Below are 20,013 nucleotides of genomic sequence, written 5' to 3'. Positions count from 1 at the left end.
AAAATTGCCTAAGTCATATTGTCTTTTGACTTAGGCAAAATAAAATTGCCCAAGTCACACTCTTGACATAGGCCATTTTATTACAGGGGTAGAATCACATGATCTGTTAAACTAAGGACATAGGCGATTTTAGGGTTAGGACAACGATGAGGTGGACAGCATGGTGAGGAGGTGATTTAGGCAAAAATATCATTTTGGTCCAAAAATGACTTAGGCCATTATTTTAGGAAGGTGACGATATTTAAACATTTTTTAATGTGATAATGTGTCCCTTTGGTTTAAAGAATTTCAGCTGAAATCTTTAAAAATTGTCTGGCTTTAACCAGAATAAGATTAAAGGTGGGTTATGAATAGAGTTGGGTGTGATATTGAAAATAGCTAAATGTGACTGTTATATATTAATCGTACGTATTTAAACATTTTCTAATGTGATAATGTGTCCCTTTGGTTCATTTTTTAAGAATTTCAGCTGAAATCTTTAATTCTGTGAGATATTTTAATCCTTATTTGGCACGTCCCAATCCCATTGTTAATCTGATTCTAATATTAAAGCTTTGTGTATCAGTTGGTACTAATGACTAATAAATTACTCAATCAAAAGTACGTGGAAATCTCTTTTATATAAAAGCTCTGGTGAATTGGCACCACAAATACCACAAAGGTTATGAATACAGGTGAGTTACGAATAGAGGTGGGTTATGAAAACAGGTGGGTTATGAAAAGAGGTAGGTTATGAAAACAGGTGGGTTGCGAATAGAGGTGGGTTACATAAAAACCGAAAACAAGTGTGTTTGTTAGAACTAAATATAGGTGGGTTTAAAAACTTAAACCAGGCAGTTAGTATATTTAGTTGTAGTTTTTTTTGAGTATTTGTTGTTACACCGAGTTTTTACCTGTGAGGTTTATTTTTTACAACAACAAATAAAATTATATTATATTTATTATATTATATTATATTATAGTTGTCACCTATAAATTAAAATCTTTTATTTCTTTAGTTTCTTTAATGTGTTGAGCAACTGTATCAGCTGACTTATTTGGCACGTTTTTAACCTTAATTTTTGTATTTTATTTATTTTTATTTATTTATTTTTTATATAAAATAAATAATTGTTTGTACTTGCTCCCATCAGTAGAAACCCCCACAGTGGGGTGAGTCCTCTAGTGCTGCTGAGGAATTTTGACAGAATGCAGAACCAGCACGGTGTTGATCAGAGACTCTGTGTTAACGTGTGCGTCAAGATCAGGGAAAAACTTATAACAATAACAAAGGTAAAATCAATGCAAACACACACACACACAAATAACGATTGTAGACTAGAACAGCCGAATTCCAGACATTATTGGTGATTTAGAAATCCCTGCTCGACGTATTTTAGGTCCCAAAAAAGAGTCCGAGAAAAAGAGGATGTATGATCACACTTATTAAACGATATTTTTTTAAGAAGTTTATATTAATTAACAGTTTCATAATTGGTAAATACATTTTTAAATAAATAGTTTATATGATTTTCACTTTCACACAAGACGCACATGAAGACGCACAAACTTACACAAAGGCGCACAAACTTACACAAAGGCAGATAGAAGCTCACAAAAGGACACCAACATTCTGGCTTCAGATCCGGCCAAGAGCATCTGAAGTGCGGCAGTATAAATGTGTGAATACAGTACATGATCAGTGATGCAGTATAAATGTGTGAATACAGTACATGATCAGTGATGCAGTGTACATGTGTGAATACAGTACATGATCAGTGATGCAGTGTACATGTGTGAATACAGTACATGATTACAGTACATGATCAGTGATGCAGTGTACATGTGTGAATACAGTACATGATCAGTGATGCAGTATAAATGTGTGAATACAGTACATGATCAGTGATGCAGTATAAATGTGTGAATACAGTACATGATCAGTGATGCAGTGTAAATGTGTGAATACAGTACATGATCAGTGATGCAGTATAAATGTGTGAATACAGTACATGATCAGTGATAAATTATAAATGTGTGAATACAGTACATGATCAGTGATGCAGTATAAATGTGTGAATACAGTACATGATCAGTGATGCAGTGTAAATGTGTGAATACAGTACATGATCAGTGATGCAGTATAAATGTGTGAATACAGTACATGATCAGTGATGCAGTGTACATGTGTGAATACAGTACATGATCAGTGATGCAGTATAAATGTGTGAATACAGTACATGATCAGTGATGCAGTGTACATGTGTGAATACAGTACATGATCAGTGATGCAGTGTACATGTGTGAATACAGTACATGATCAGTGATGCAGTGTACATGTGTGAATACAGTACATGATCAGTGATGCAGTGTACATGTGTGAGTCAACAAACTGTCAACTAAATAATCAAAATCAAATGTGTACAGATTGAGGACTTTTTACAGAAGCGCATCCAATAACTCAACATGAAATATTTGGCTAAAATACTCAAAACTCGCTTAATTAGTCTTCTATTTCGTGTGCAGCCAGATAAAGCGAGTTCAGGCAGCTACTATTTCAGGTGTGGAATGAAACACAGCCCTTCAAATGGTCGGCTACAGCTGCGTCCTTTCTGCTGCGTGTTTTCCAGAGCTTCTGGGCGCCTCCGTGCAAGTTTGTGCGTCTTCGTACGCGTTCGTGATTCTTCGTGCTGTTTTGTCTTCGTTTAGGCAATGAACACGTTCCATCAACACTAAAAACACAGTGATGGGGCATTTTAAGCATACATGAAATATTAGGGAGAGGGAGTGTGTTTTGAGCATATCTGCAGAAGAATATTAAGCACATCACACACTGAGGGTACAGTTTATATGCATTATAATTACAGGCAAAAGTGTGGTTTAAAATAATTTGATTCCACTCACGATTCAGAATCAGAAACAGATTTATTCGCCAAGTATGTTACACACACAAGGAATTTGGTTCCGGCTGTTGTTTAAAGATCAAAACAAACCAACTGTTCAACTTTTATGATAAAAAAATCAGAATTTACAGAATTATCGACACAAAAGAAATGATAAAAGTATTTAACACAAAAAACCCCAAAACAACAAATTAATGTCACAAACAAGACTATTTCACATTTAGTACTGACTGAAGGCACTGGTTTTTAACCATTGGGGCATGGACCTCACACCCCTGAGTGAGGGGTGTGGGGGGCTTGGTGGCTTATTAAACGTGGAGCTGCTCTCATCCTAATAAGAATGTTTGCTGTGTGAAAAACACCTTGTACAAACTGCACACTTACATTCTCTGGCTGTTGCTGGACGTAGTATTTAACAATGTTTGCATGATTGTCAAAACAGATGCTTCACTACCTAGCAAATGAGCAGTTTCATAAAATATACAAGATGCAAAAGAACATTTAGTAAAATTATTAAAGACCACAAAAAGACTAAATAGTGTGTATGCATGTCAAATTCCAAACTAACTTTTGCTATACAGAAAACCACAATTATTTAGTACAGCAGTTCCCAGTTTTAGCATTGTGATGGGCCTAGTGAGAACTGTTTACAGTTACATAAGAAAGTAAATTAACTTAAGAGGTGCCAGGTTGATAATTTGGTCCCATGTGTTATGGCTGAAGTAGTTAACCGTTATTTCTTTTCTAGACAATAAACTTGCAGTTTAGACTAGCACAGGTTCTGGGGCTTGTTTCTGTCAGTAGATGGCGCTACGGTACTACCAATATGACTAATGTACAATAACCAGAAAAACTTCATTGAGCTACAATACTTGTAAAAACAAAGAAAAATAAATAAATACTTCAGGTGAGTACATGACTACGCATCAGTCACACATGATTTTGCAAATCAGACCGGGATGGATCTATTAGATAATTTATACAGTTTACAAGTCTCATAAAGTTTAAGCACAGTTGCAGTGATGCTCTATTTACCAATGCTTTTCTTCATTTTTAGGTGGCTTGGTTTGGCTCATTTAATGCTGAAAATCTTTCAAGCCTAATGTACAGATGTACAAATTAAAGAAACACCCTACATAAACACATAACCATAACAGGCTATGACTGGTTAAGGGCATTATGCTGTCAGAGTTTGAGTTCACATGTTGAATGATCACCTAGTCAATATAATGTATAATTTTTATCCTCTTCCTGGATGAAAATGCCCCCATCCACATGGCATAAGGCAAGGCATGTTCTAACGGTCTGATGTGAATACAGAGCAGATGCCAGTGCGAAGGGGTATTTTGCTAAATAATTTGGGTCCACTTGTCCCCTTAAAAAGAAGAGTCGGTGCATATAAACACAAATCTATTCTAGATGAAGGCTTTTATCCTTGTAAATTTGTCTGGAATACCATAATAAAATTTAATTTGACAAAAGTCAACAGAATGACCAAAATTCTGACCAAATTCTTAAGCCAACTTAGACGCCACATGATAAATAAATTAAAATATCTACTTTTATGTGACTGATTCTCTGTCAAGTTTAAAAATGCTCCGACAAAGAAGAATGGCAAACAGAGCCTGAGAATCACTAGTCATCTGCTACGATGGACAGGGCACGGAGTTCATTTAACTTGGCTTCATTCTGTTGCTCCCTCTCTTCATCCGTCAGACCACCCTGATCAATCTGATCGGTCAGTTCACTGAAGATCTTGTGCATTTCTGTAAAGTACACCACCTGAGAAAGAACAAAAACAGTAAAATGAAAAAAAAAAACAAAAAAAACTGATGTGCACTGGTGTGATCTTATCTCCAACAGGAGAACAAGAAGGATTACAAAATGTAGATTAAATAGATTAAAAGACTAATACAGTGTAAGAAGGATGCATAAGACCTTACATCACACACATCTAAAAGCATTTTGCTAAAGTGCCAATCTATTTTTAAAAAATCAACGATGTGAATAGGCATCTTGATTAAAAAATAAAAAGCTTTGTTAAGCTGCAGCGGTTCTATGACAGGGTTGCAACAGAGAAAAGCAGTGGCAAAAAGTCTTGATCTAACAAAACTAAAGTAGGACTTTTCCGTTTGAATTCTAACAATGTGTAGAATAAACCAGGGACGCTTTTAGGCATCAGGGAGTGAGAATCTTGTCAGGATTGATTGAAGAATAAGTGATGCACAATACAAAGATACTTATGATGTCAGAAAATGACCAAAACATTGGTGTGATTTAAAATTAAGGAAGTCCTTCAACATCAAATGTCTGTTGAAAGACTTCAGAATTACTGTACAATACAGCTCCCAAGTATTGAAAATGAATGGGCAGTTGTTGCTTCAAAAAATTGTGTGGAACTTATTAAGACCCAAAGACTACTGGCTGTAATAGCTGTTGTGTGTGGCTTTAATAAGTACTAAACAAAGAGGGTTGAATACTTTAGAATAGCGGGCATTTTAAATAATTCTTTTTGGTCTCTCTTGAGAAGTTCTTAGTCAAACTGCATCCTAAGAACTCTGGGGAAAAGGTCAGGAGGAACAAACACCTATATATGTTAAATTTCTACAACCACTGACAACAACTTCCTCAACCTACACCTTAATTACCTAAACATTTTAACCAGACAGAAGGACCACAGCACCGAACATTGTCTACCCACTCCATAAACATTTTCGGTCTTTTATCCTGTGTAGAACATAAATGCTCGGACGCTGCTTATTATCCTAAACTCTAATTAAAAGATCAATCCGAGTCAGTGCCATTCTGTGATCTAGAGACCAGTTCCTGCCCAGGGCACATGGGAAACGGATACTACCCTGTCCTGTTTATGCATCTTACTGGGAGCTTGGCCACATCAAGCACTGCCTGACGATCCGTTTACAGGCAGCACGTGGGAGAAGCACGGAGACACAGGGGCTCATACATAGCTGGTATCATACGCTCCGAGACAAGGACGAAGAAGGATGGAGCCACTGGGTGTGGGGAAACTGGCGCAGTCCTACGCGGACATCCGCTGTGTAAGTCTACGCCTAGACGCATTGCTTAAAAGGTTCAACCAAAATTGCCAGTGTATGGTAATAGATTGTGCTAATTATGCTGTGTAAATAAAACAATGACAGGTTAAAATAGTCAGCCGTCAAGAATTTAAACTGGCATGGTCACTGGTAGCTATTATGCGGAGGATTCACTTCCTGCAATCAGGAATCATTTAAACAGTGGCACAACCACCTCGAGTTTAGCTGGAACCTCAGTGTTCATGGGGACCAGTTAAATGTTGTAAAATTCAGTCAACACTGGGACTAATTTACTTTAAATATTAATATATAAGTAAATAAATTAAGAAAATAATAACTGTATTAAATAAACCTTACATGAAGTGACCTGTATTCCTTTCAAATCCTTACGTCTGGAAATGTCATTTGGTTAAAACATTTGGCCACTTGAATTGAACTGAACTGAATATTAAAATTTGATTGCTCTAGAGAAAAGGAATTAAAGTGTTATAATTACACAGTATTTACAATTCTTTGTACGCCAATTAATTATCAGCTCATTTTTATAAATGCAATTATTACAGATCTCAAATGAAAGGCTGTTCTTCAATTTAACTTCAGATCTGATCAGAGTAGGGACGTGAATGATTAAACAGTTAACCAATAAATGGCAAAGAAGTCGGTATTCAATTAATGCTGTCGGTTAAAACCTTATACATATTTATTTCCATCAGCCAACGCTTGATTTGACCTGAGAGTGCAGCTTGTGTGAGAGGTCAGGCTGCTGATGTGAGACCCACCCCTAGTGATCATATGTTTATATTATATAAATCATGAATGATGGAACTGTTAAACATTAAAATCATAAAAGCTGTTTTGTCAGTAAGGAGACTAAACATTATCAGCGTGGACTATTTACAGCCATGCAAATGTGGTGTGATGTGATGACAGATAGGTCAGTACGCTACCTAAAACAGGCAGCTAAATGCTAAAAATATTAACGTGTGTGTATTTGTTCCGGAAGAGTGTGAGCTCTAGAAGATTTTTCTATGAAGTAGATGCTACATTTGAACTTTGTGTGTATGAATCAGCAGGATGAGGGGACTCTGAGCTTCAGCGGATCTGAGTCAGAGTTTGTATGATGTGTCCATCGAGGACTACAGGAACACACACATCCACACACAGAGGATCATCTCTGACCATAAGAATCTCCAATTGATGATTGAAAAATGAGACCCGATAGCTGCTGAACATCTCAGTGGAGCGCAGAGTCTAAATACGGCATGTGTGATAGCAAATCTCAGCAGCCCACCTACACACTGTCTTTTTAACACAGCCATTCTTTTCTTTCTACCAATGTACTATTCATACCTCTCTGAGCTTAAGCACCACGCTGTGTGTGTGTGTGTGTGTGTGTGTGTGTGTGTGTGTGTGTGTGTGTGTGTGTGTGTGTGTGTGAGAGAGAGAGAGAGAGAGAGAGAGAGAGAGAGAGAGAGAGAGAGAGAGAAAGAGAGAGAGAAAAGCTACTCATTGCTACTGATACTGAAGCTGAATGGGAACAGGTCAGCTGTAGAGGCTTCATTCTCTGCAAAATCCATCAGTAAGCTGCTATTTTGCTGGCAGCTCTGATCTTAATGAACAACTCTGGCATTTTTTAACATATTCTGCATTTACAGCAACTGTTCAGTCTAGCTATTAGCACCAAAGAATTTCTCTGCTCTGGCCAAAAAAGGCAATTTTATTTTCTTGAAACTTGTTTCGAAAATTAGTCCAATGGCAGTTGTTAGAGCAGTAAAAACTAATTTCTACCTAATATTTATTTAAATAGTACTTAAGTATTTAATTTAGCTGTTATATCACACTTATGAAGGGAAATCAAATCAGCCAAATCAGCTGAATATTCTGTAAATAAGAACAACGTGTATCTCCTACATTTTTACATACTAGGTATTTATTGTGCAGATAGCTCTGATTTGGGAGAAATTGAGGCTTATTTATTTATAAATTAAGTTTATTGTCTATACATGTAGAAATAAAACAACGTTCCTTCAGGACAAGGGTGCAACACAGAACACAAGGGCAAACAATACAATATACACAGTGCAAACAAAATATAGTGTAATTAATATAAGAAACTACTACAGATCACTAGCACATTTTAGACCTAAAAAAGTGAAGGGGGCAGGACCGAAAGACACTACAGGACCAAAAGGCTTCTCCTCTCTTCCTCCTACACTCTCTCTGCTCCGATAGGAAGGAGGCTTTGGCAACAGCAGTGAATGCACTGGGGGATTCATGCAAGGCTCATCACTAATCACCTAATTAAATTACATGGACGAAAGACGTAATAGGAACCACATCATAAAATCCACCCTAATACTGAAGAAAGTAGCACTTAATCATGTTGATCTCTTTGTGTATGCTTGGACTTAACTCAGGGTTAACAGCAACAGACAGGATACATTCAGTATGATGTGTCATATACTAAATTGTATTAAATGTTAATGGCACAAACCGTACATTTGTCATATAGTGGGTAGCAATTTAATACGGCAGCGGTAGCTCAGTGGTTAAGGTACTGGGCTAGTAAAAAGAAAGTTGATGGTTCAATCCCCACCACTGCTAAGTGGGCACTGTTGAGTCGTTTTGGAAAAAAGTTAAAGTACCAGTGAAGGGAGCACAGCAGAGGAGCGGAGTAAAGTGACGGTACCCGGGTAAATTAAAAAGCAGCCGTGCCACTGCGTTCTAAAGCTGTTGCAGGAAGAGACTTGCAGTCCAGTCTCAAAATAAAACTGACTGAACATGCATGAAGAACAATAACTGAATCTTTTTTTTTTGTTTTTTTTTGTTTTGTTTTTTTTAAATGGAAGGGCATATGGATCCAGAGAAATTTTATACTAACAAAAGAAATACTTCAGACGGAACCTGGAAGCCCCTTAAGCTGAGTGCCACTATGCTGCACGGGTGAAAATAGAAAACAAACAAAGAAACAAAAAACCATAACTAGTGAATTTAAGTTTTAAATTTAATAATTTTTAAACAGTAAAATTTAACCTTCGATGTGGAGTAAATCACCTGTTCCTACTGCGACTGTATCTAATTCAGGCTAAAGACAATCTACTTTTAAAGAACATTATGTCTACAGCCAACCCAAACACACACTGACTAACAATCACAAGGTTACAATTGTGTAAACAATGTGGTGTCTATTCACTTTAAGCTCATCAGCAGTGTGTGGAGCAGCAGGATGGAGCTAAAGTAAATCACTCCGTGGGTGTTAGCTGAAAACACACATGCAGACACACACACACACAATTCTGAAACTTCCTGAAGTCACTGAGTCTGAGCTGAAATTGTGGGGATATTTACATAACAGACAGAATGATATACAGATGAGGTCTGTAAGGAACATGTATGTAGGCAGTCATGGGATTTCTTGGGACTGGGGCATAGTGTGCTATCTCTTACACCCTTGTTACCACGTATTTTTCCATTTACTTTGATTGTTTCAAGACCTTAAACAATTTAAATGGGGGGGAGGGGCAAACACTTTTTTATGAGACTCTACAACTGATAACAGCACTAAAAAGCTTTAAGCATTAAGAAATTGTGCATACATATGGAAACGCTCTACTAAAATGTTTAGGATACCACGGCTTTAGCAAGAGTACTGACTGAATATTTGAAGTAAAAGGATGCTCGGGTGGGACAGCAGTCAATCCACCATAGTTTATTTATTTATTCATTGGGATTTTAACGTAATTTTGGTTACTCATGAAAGGACAGGTAGTTACTGGTTACACAAGATTCATCAGTTCAAGTCTTAACACAGTCATGGACAATTTTGTATCTCCAATTCACCTCACTTGCACGTCTTTGGACTGTGGGAGGAAACCGGAGCTCCCGGAGGAAACCCACAAGGACACGGGGAGAACATGCAAACTCCAGACCGAAAGGATCCAGACCATTCCACTTGGGAATCGAACCCAGGACCTTTTTGTTGTGAAGCGACAGTGCTACCCACCGAGCCACCGTGCCACCATGCCTCCCAGTCCACCATATTCTTCCAATTGCAACACCATGATTGCAATCCGGATCTCAGCGGTGCTATGGTGGCCATTATCGGCCCTGCGCCCAATGTTTATTTCTTTGGATCTGGTACCACCGTGACCCTGACCAAGATAAAGCGCTTAAAACATGTTAAATAAGACGTGTGTACGTGGCTCACCTGTGCTCGGATGAGGGCCTCGAAGCTGGGCTGGAAGTAGTCGATGCGACTGTTGTAGAATTTGGGCATCTCTTCCAACAGCTGCTTATTCTTGGCTTCAAAATCGTCCTTGACCGGCCTCAACTCTTCCCTCGCCTAAAAGGGACACCACACACACTTACTTTAGCTGACCAAAAAAAGCAGGGCAGTGAGTGGTTCATCACTACAGTAACAGTACGGAAGTGAATAACATGATACAGAGGAGGAAGTGGAGGCAGTGGGAATGGGAGAGTGATGCAATCACGCAGCCGTGAAAGAAGAGAAATGGTGAGACGGTAAGAAAAACACAGCAGATGTACAAAAATGGAAACCTGGAACAATAAGTTAATTTGTTTTCTCTTTCAGGGGCTCCTGTATTTAGGGGGTTAAGACAGCGGATTCTGCACTTCAGAACTTTCCAGTGTACCAGAATATTTAAACTGTGGAGGTCACGATAGGAGCTGGACATCGTCCTGGTGTTCATCAGACCACTTAAATCAATTTAGAATTATGCATTGGGAGATCTTTTTCTGAATATGGGATAATCAAGACAGAGACTTTGCACCATAGGGTTCACCTGGTCCCAAAAAATGTCCTACAATTTGGCCGTTATATAACCATGCAAAGTAATCACTGAACCTAATAAGATGACTGATACCAGTAAACATCTGGCAGCTGGCAACAGACATTTTTGCCATGCAGCATTTGGGCACTGATGCCGTACATTTTAGGACGAGATGCATATCAGAGGGGGCAGTTGCTTGTCTTTCTGAGATAATTGCAATAAGAAACTGGATATGACAATTTTATGTTTTACCACCACTTTATCCTGGTCTGGGTTGCGGTGGGTCCAGTTTCCACCTAGAATCATTGGGCACAAAGCAGTAACACACTTGATCATCCTATCATGGGGCCTTGCCCACCCCAAATCCTTAGACATTGCCAATCATGTCTGTATGTAGGCTCTCAACCAGCCGATAGCACTGCTGGAAATTCAAGCCCTGGATCCCAGCTGTAGTGGGCAAGCGTAATTAATACTGACCCACCCGAGGAGAAATCTCACACTGTGCCGACTGTCAGATCTTCAGGGTGCATGAGAAAAAGTTATAGGCTGTGTTTGTAGCTGTAGTAACAGACAGGTTGCTTAATCAGCATTTATTTAGCACTACTCTACGTGGCCCTGATAAAGCCCAGTCTCTCAGTATGTGTAGGTGGTAAGCTCATGTACCAATGTATGCATTTCCAGTGCTTTCGGCAATCGGGCCTTTCATACGTGTATGTGATGACACGCCTTCAAGTGTATGCACATTCACACAGTAACCTCAGAGCACCCTACTTGGAAAGCATGCTTCGCTAACACACACACACACACACACACACACACACTCCTAATTATCTGGCAGTGTGTGATGGAGCTTCTCAAAAGTGCAGCATTAGAGTTGAGGGCTGATTTTGTTGCGTGGGTGCTCAAATTCATCCATGCACTCTATTTCTGTAAAGGCTCCAGTCAGCATCTTGGTTTCGTTTACTTGTTGTACTGCGCTTTCAAAAATGCCGGTGGTGCAGTTAGTCTGATCAGAGTTAGTCTCACAGGACCAGACTTTTACTCTGACAAGATTAAAATCTGGAGAATCTGACTGACGGGTGATTTTGGCTTAAGGGTGGGTGTAGTGGTGGGGGGAAGAAAACTTAGTTTGAATTGCATAAGCCGTTCTATGCCTACTGACGACAAAGCTTTAAGTCACAACATCATTTAGAAGGCTGTATCTTAAATTGCTACTATTTAGCACACTTCAATTGTTTTGGCTGCACACTATGTGGAGGTAGGATGCGCACTGGTTGGCTGTACCTGATGGAGCTTAACCATGTTGGGTCCGGTCTTCTCCTTCTCCTCGTATTTCTCGACTTTAGCTTGCAGTCTTTTATAGTCCTGCAGGGTCTGCTCCCTCCGCTTCACCGTCATGTTCAGACTGGGGAACACACTGCTGTACCTGATCAACACACACCATAAAGATTATATTAAACTGCACATGGAAGCAATGCTGTATGCAAAGAAAGATTGCTTTTTTTATTTCATTTCATTTTTATCATCCGCTTGATCCTGGTCAGGGTCGTGGTGGTTACAGTTTCACCGGGAAACACTGGCTAAAAGGCAGGAATAAGTGGCCACCCTTACATCAGACTAACCCGCCCCCCCAATCCTTCGGCCGCTCCTGTATTTAGTGGTTGCCACAGTGGATCTTTCTGGTCCGCATACCTAAGTTGGCACAGTTTTTACACCGGATGCTCTTCCCTCCTTGTTTTTATCCGGGCTTGAGACCAGATACAAAGAAATGACGTGTGAGAACAGAATTTACATCACATTTACCAAAAAAGGCCATATTTAACTCCACTAGTGATTTCGAGTGGCACGGTGAAGCAGACGGGGTTCTTTCTGTGTGGAGTTTGCATGTTCTCCCCATGTCTGCGTGGGTTTCCTCCAGGCTCCGGTTTCCTCCCACAGTTCAAAGAGGTGAGGAGAAATGGAGAGACAAAATTGTCCATGACTGTGTTTGACATTAAACTTGAACTGATGAAACTTGTGTAACCAGTAACTACCTGTTCTGTCATGAATGTAAGCAAAGTGTGTAAAACATGATGTTAAAATCCTATTAAAATAAATTAAACAAATAACACTAGTGATTTCTATCTAGTCTTAAACATGTGACCAAATATATATAGTGGTATATTTACAATCAACAGACCAAGCCTAATGTCATAACTCACACTATTACACACTGATTTTTTAACAGCTCAGTATTTAACAGTGCTTTCACCATAGGACACAGTTCTTTAAACTTCAGCAAAATCACCAAACAGTAAACAGCAATAGTATTAATTGCTTCGCCTCTATATGAAAATGTAATCTTTGAGTGAAAATACAGCATTCAGAATACTAAAAATAGGAGGAAAAAAAACCCTAGGCTGTAACTTAGCAACAGGAGCGGGTGGTTTGGTTCGAGGCCTGACTGTGCTCCTGCTTAGCACTGCCAAGAACCATCGGGGAGGGAACACAAACACGTGAGAGTCTTTTAGGCCAAAAACACAAAACAACACCTTCAGAAAATATAGTGTTTTTATTTTCACGCTAGTAAGAGACAGCATGGGATGATGCTGAGAAAAGGGAATAGAAAAGACAGAAATATGGATATCACGGGTCTGAAATAAACGATGTAAGACTCAAAAGGATGTAAGTTCTCGTGCAGATAAACTAAAACTAGTCCATTAAAGGTTGATTTTCATTAGTTTTTTTATTTAAATATAGTATCAATCGAATTATAGTCGTTCAAATGTTTAAGCTAGTTTTTGTTTTGGCTAAACAGAGAGGACTGTACTGATCTGTGAAATGGATGAAACCTGTTTTTTATTTTTTTTTCTGGTTTTAAAGGGAAATAAAAACACTTTTAAACGTGTGCACTGAATGTGTTACTGAATTGTGCAGTGATTGTGGAGAAACCAACCAGACCCAGTGCACCCCTGACCAGCATAAAGTGATATTTGGAGGAATTCATGATTGTGTACATTTTATTTTAATATAGTTTAAAACCTATACTCATATTCACTAAGAAAATCCAATAAGATACTATAATCACCTCCCACAGTTTTCCTGTGCCCCTTGAGAGGGGGCCATCCTACACTAAAAGCATTACCAGGAAATTCCAACAATAAAAATAAACTAAACTACTTATTAAACAGAAATACAGAATGTAATTATCATTCCAGTATTATCTTAGCTTAATTGCTGGTGCTAGTGATGCTACTGAAGTCTGTTTAGAGGTGCTGATGCAAGAAAGACACATGACATGTCATTTATAATGATGGAGCAGAGATAATTAGGTCATTCAGGGCTCAGTCTGGCTAACAGTCATGTTAGTAATTGCAAAAGAACATAAAGTTTTTGGGATGACTTGAGGCTTAAACGTTTTAGTGGTTTCAACCACAAATCAAAAGGAGGGACTGTTATGTAAACAGCACATCTTTATGACATCGGGAAAAGCAAAAGTGCTCACCTAGAGGCAGGGTGGATACAATATGTGAGCGTGAGAGACAGAGAGAGAAGGAGAAGAAGAGAGAGAGAGAGAGACTGCCTGCACACGCGAGAGAAAGAGAGTGCACGAAAGAGATAGCGTATAAGACCAGGTTTCACTATGCTGGGCTTTGTTAGAACAGGCCCCGGATTGTTTCCCACAGGAACTGGAGCAGGGAGCGGCACACTATCGGCAGGGCCACGTCACATTCAACCCACACACACTTCATCACCTTGGCCCACTTTGTACAGACTGATCGTCCGATAGGGGTGCTCTCGCCCTCTCCATCACTCACTGCCAGTTTGTGACACAAGCATCGAAGGTTGGCAACGGATAATTAGAACAAACAAAGGAAAAACACCAGTGATGAGGCAGGTCGCAAGTTTATCAACTGCCTAAAAGTAGAAGATTGTGAAAGAGTGTATGAACATGTGAAATATAAGTAGTGCGAAAACACTAGATCATACAGATACAGTATGTTGTACTATTCTGTAAAAATTTTTAATCATGAAAAACAAAGAAACGATTTAAACAATATAAAATACTCGGGGGGGGGGGGGGGGGGGGCAGCAGTTTTTACTATTTAAATTGTAGACATCCATTGGGATAGCTAATTTTAATAATACAGATTTTTTCTTTTCGCCTGATTCCATGTTAGGGGTCACCACAATGAATCTCCATACCAGAGTTGTCACAACTTTTAACACAGGATGGCCTTACGGTACTTTTTAACACAGATGCAAGGATCGGCTGTTGTTTAAGAGGAGATGCAATTACGACCTCTGCTGGCTGATTGCTGGCGCCTGCACAGAGACGAGGGATAATGCATTGATCAGGGTGTGGCTGTCCATACACAACTGCTGATCCACATATGAACTCGCCGGCAGGTGAAAAGATGCAGTCGGCTACTGAACACATGTCAGAGGGGGCGTGTGCTAGTCATGGCTCTCCTCAACCAGGGTGGAGAACAACATCAGTAGGAAGTGTAATGCAATCTGGTAATTGGATACGACTAGATTGGGAGGAAAATTGGGGGAAAACGCAAAAAAAAAAATCAAATCACCAAGTTTAACAATGCTGTCAAATTAAAACTCACATTTAGTACAGAAGGAACATAAAACGTACTGAGCTAAAATGTACTTATAATTTAAGTATATGGACAGTTAAGTTTATAAAGTTTTAATTGGCATTTGTCAGTAAAATCTAAGCTCTAAATTTAAATAATTTATCTTTCCCTGAATGTTTGAATTTTTTTTAATTCAGGGAAGAATTTGTTAACAAACCTGGTGGCCAAAGTGTATGACTGATAAATTACTTATTTTATTATTATTTTACAGCAGTTTTTTGACCAAAAAGGAAATTATAAACAGGACCAGTATATTTTGTTACACTGTAACCCCATGGTGTGGAGCTGTTGCTTGTCCAACTTGTATGACTTTAATTAAGCACAATACAGGTTTACAATACAGGTACAGTTTGTTTGGGAAGCCAAATGTGCTAATATGGTTATGTTTGGTATAAAAATTAAAATGACGAAGTGAGAGAAAGTTCCAAGGAAAGCATTTTGTCTGTATCGAATAAGGAGAACTCAACTCCCAAGACTCAAAAAGGCAGCTTAAACTATGATGTGGGTGGATCAGCACAAAGGCAGTCTAAGAAATGCAAGAAGTCAAAAACTGAACCAGAACCAGGGTTGCCATTTACTTCCAATTTCTAAAATCACCCATACTGTACAATGATCATACATACAGTGTATCACAAAAGTGAGTACACCCCTCACATTTCTGCAGATATTTAAGTATATCTTTTCATGGGACAACACTGACAAAATGACACTTTGACACAATGAAAAGTAGTCTGTGGGCAGCTTATATAACAGTGTAAATTTATTCTTCCCTCAAAATAACTCAATATACAGCCATTAATGTCTAAACCACCGGCAACAAAAGTGAGTACACCCCTAAGAGACTACACCCCTAAATGTCCAAATTGAGCACTGCTTGTCATTTTCCCTCCAAAATGTCATGTGATTTGTTAGTGTTACTAGGTCTCAGGTGTGCATAGGGAGCAGGTGTGTTCAATTTAGTAGTACAGCTCTCACACTCTCTCATACTGGTCACTGAAAGTTCCAACATGGCACCTCATGGCAAAGAACTCTCTGAGGATCTTAAAAGACGAATTGTTGCGCTACATGAAGATGGCCAAGGCTACAAGAAGATTGCCAACACCCTAAAACTGAGCTGCAGCACAGTGGCCAAGATCATCCAGCGTTTTAAAAGAGCAGGGTCCACTCAGAACAGACCTCGCGTTGGTCGTTCAAAGAAGCTGAGTGCACGTGCTCAGCATCACATCCAACTGCTGTCTTTGAAAGATAGGCGCAGGAGTGCTGTCAGCATTGCTGCAGAGATTGAAAAGGTGGGGGGTCAGCCTGTCAGTGCTCAGACCATACGCCGCACACTACATCAAATTGGTCTGCATGGCTGTCACCCCAGAAGGAAGCCTCTTCTGAAGTCTCTACACAAGAAAGCCTGCAAACAGTTTGCTGAAGACATGTCAACAAAGGACATGGATTACTGGAACCATGTCCTATGGTCTGATGAGACCAAGATTAATTTGTTTGGTTCAGATGGTCTCAAGCATGTGTGGCGGCAATCAGGTGAGGAGTACAAAGATAAGTGTGTCATGCCTACAGTCAAGCATGGTGGTGGGAATGCCATGGTCTGGGGCTGCATGAGTGCAGCAGGTGTTGGGGAGTTACATTTCATTGAGGGACACATGAACTCCAATATGTACTGTGAAATACTGAAGCAGAGCATGATCCCCTCCCTCCGGAAACTGGGTCGCAGGGCAGTGTTCCAGCATGATAATGACCCCAAACACACCTCTAAGACGACCACTGCTTTATTGAAGAGGCTGAGGGTAAAGGTGATGGACTGGCCAAGCATGTCTCCAGACCTAAACCCAATAGAACATCTTTGGGGCATCCTCAAGCGGAAGGTGGAGGAGCGCAAAGTCTCGAATATCCGCCAGCTCCGTGATGTCGTCATGGAGGAGTGGAAAAGCATTCCAGTGGCAACCTGTGAAGCTCTGGTAAACTCCATGCCCAGGAGAGTTAAGGAAGTTCTGGGAAATAATGGTGGCCACACAAAATATTGACACTTCAGGAACTTTCACTAAGGGGTGTACTCACTTTTGTTGCCGGTGGTTTAGACATTAATGGCTGTATATTAAGTTATTTTGAGGGAAGAATAAATTTACACTGTTATATAAGCTGCACACAGATTACTTTTCATTGTGTCAAAGTGTCATTTTGTCAGTGTTGTCCCATGAAAAGATATACTTAAATATCTGCAGAAATGTGAGGGGTGTACTCACTTTTGTGATACACTGTATCTTAATGAGCAAAAAAGTCCTGTGTGGGACTGCTGCTCTTAAAAGGGGAGCAGTCTGAAACATTTTTAATTCTCTTTACTGAAAAACAGAAAACAGCAACTCTAAAATAACTAGGATTATAAAGTTGCTCCCTCAGTATTTTAATGGACATCCTTAAAGGTCCAGTATTACACTCACACACACACAAATGCTCAGACAGACACTAACTGACTGGTCAGCTGTATAATTTTACACTGGCTGAGGGTGTGGTGGCCAGTTTACAGAGATACACAAACACAAAGTCCCGGTCTGGTCAGTCAAACCTAAGTCAGGATGAATTGACTACTATAGCTAACTCAAGCTGCATGTCAAAGTAACGACAGAAGCCGCTCAGGTGGCGCAGCGGTAAAAGGAAACGCGCTGCAACCGGGGCTGGATTCTGAGAAGCGTGGTATCGAATCCAGCCTTGCTTTACCGGTTCGAAGCTGAGTGGCTATATGAGCAACCATTGGCTGGTTGCTCATGTGGGGGGTGGGACAAAGAACCGGATGTGGTTCTCTCTCTGTCAGAATGCGATTGCGTTCTCTGCCGGCTGATTGGAGGCGCTTACACAGAGATGGGAGAGGGTGCCCTTAGGGTGTGTCTCTCCGCATGCAACGCTAGGTGGCGCCAAACTCGTCGATGTGTGGGTGGCAAAGATGCATCTGGCTGCTGCTCGTGTTTCGGAGGGGATACGGGTTAGCTTCAATCACCTCCGTCAGGGCAGGGTTCGGCATAGACAGAGAGGAAGCACGATGCTAATTGAACAATTGGATGCGCTAGAAGGGGAGAAAAAGGGGTAAAAATTAAAAAAAAAAAGTAACGACAGAAGAGGGATGTTACTGTATGAGCTGGTCTATTTACACCTGACTTGACTGCTGGTCCTTAATTTTAATTATGAAAAGTAATAAGGCATTTGTTTTGGGCCTTTTTTAGGCCTGGGTAGACAAATATAGTGGTTATAGTTTTGGTTAGGGCTTGATTGTACTATGTAAAATCAAGTCAAAATAGAACTTGGTGCTATAAGGAAATGTTCCGCATACCTGTAGGAGACAACTATCCTCTGGTCTATCATCTTTAGATTTTAATGATTCTACAACTAAAACTGAAATGACAAAATCTGATGAAAACAAGGGCCTGCTTTCACAAAAACACTGGGCGCAAAGCAAGATCACTCTGGACAGGGTGATAATCCATTACAGGGCTTAGGCCAACCCATTGGCCAACCCAGGTCAAGGAGTGCATCAAGTGGCCATTTCCTATTCAACAAGTAAGTCTTCTCATTAAACCAAAAACACTGCCAACTTAGAAGGGTTAGGACTAACACAAGCTTCTTCTGAAAGATTGTACAGCTAAAAAAAGGCTCTAAGTGCCCCATTCTGTAAACATCAGCCCACAAACCCCCAAGACTGGATTACCCATTTTACCAGCTACTCCACCCTGCCACTCCACATATAAATAGCTTCACAAAAACATGAAAAATGTATTTATACTTTATCTATAAGGTTTGGTAATATAGTGTGTGTGTGTGTGTACCAATTTATTGGTTCTTCTATGTTAAATGGAATTGGCTTTAGATTAAAAAATTAAAATCCTTTCTAATCCCTATGAAAGCCATTTTAGACAAACGCAGCGCGTAAATGCGTCTGCGAGTGCTCTCACATTATTGTATGAAGCCCATCAATACGAGCTTCTGTTCCATCTCATGTAACAAAAAGAAACACGGAAAGGTCAAAGCCGGCACCAGTAATGCACATTGTGAAGGATCTGCATGCTGCTGCAGTCTATAGCATGAAGACTAAAAGAAGACGGAAGATCCACAGGAAGTTTGTTAGTGCACAAATGAATCGCTGCATTTAGAGATTTGATAGCTGAACAGATGGCTAAATCCATTAGAGATTCGACACCTTTTCTTACAGCTCGCATTAAGAATGTCATTTGAATACGTGAACGGAGAGCAAAAATAAATAATTAATCAAACAAACACCCGTCTAGTTCCTCATACACTAATGGAATCTTGTCCTTTATTATATCTAAGCATATGGTTGGCTAAGTGCATCCTGGCTCAGCGTGAAACAAAGCCGATGGTCAGAAAGGTAAGTTGTCGAGCCGGCTACACGAACACAACTTTGGTTAAAAGCTGCACTTGAGCAATTTAGTTTGCTAAAAATCTACTGAGGAACATCTCAAAAAATAGATCAGCAAACACCAAATTGCAAGTTTTTCTATTTATCCCAAATGCAGTCAATGAGCCATGTACATTTCCTGATGTTTGCTTTTCTAGCCCATAGCTTTGGTGCAAAACTACTGAACTACTGAAAGATGCACTGATTACATTTCACATTAAGCTAGTAAATTACTGATGCCTTGGT

At 39.7% G+C, this 20,013-nt stretch overlaps 1 protein-coding gene across 2 annotated transcripts in view; it reads right to left on the bottom strand.

Annotated features, from left to right (window-relative positions):
- Nucleotides 1-2,885: 2,885 nt before the first annotated feature.
- The window catches only part of bin3 (bridging integrator 3), a 47,530-nt gene continuing 30,402 nt past the window's right edge, over nucleotides 2,886-20,013 (bottom strand). The window contains exons 7-9 of one of the 2 annotated variants that reach the window (XM_062998655.1): nucleotides 12,013-12,154; nucleotides 10,146-10,280; nucleotides 2,886-4,664 (exon numbers count right to left, since the gene is read on the bottom strand). In XM_062998655.1, coding sequence (XP_062854725.1) covers nucleotides 4,518-4,664; nucleotides 10,146-10,280; nucleotides 12,013-12,154 — 424 coding nt within the window. In that variant the 3' untranslated portion in view covers nucleotides 2,886-4,517. Of the gene's footprint in view, nucleotides 4,665-9,118; nucleotides 9,199-10,145; nucleotides 10,281-12,012; nucleotides 12,155-20,013 lie in introns of those variants that run through there. The other variant, XM_062998656.1, reaches the window with a different exon arrangement.

This window comes from Trichomycterus rosablanca, chromosome 7, assembly GCF_030014385.1.
Source record: "Trichomycterus rosablanca isolate fTriRos1 chromosome 7, fTriRos1.hap1, whole genome shotgun sequence".
In the NCBI taxonomy this organism is placed as follows: Eukaryota; Metazoa; Chordata; class Actinopteri; order Siluriformes; family Trichomycteridae; genus Trichomycterus; species Trichomycterus rosablanca.
This window is presented reverse-complemented; position numbering and strand designations above follow the sequence as displayed.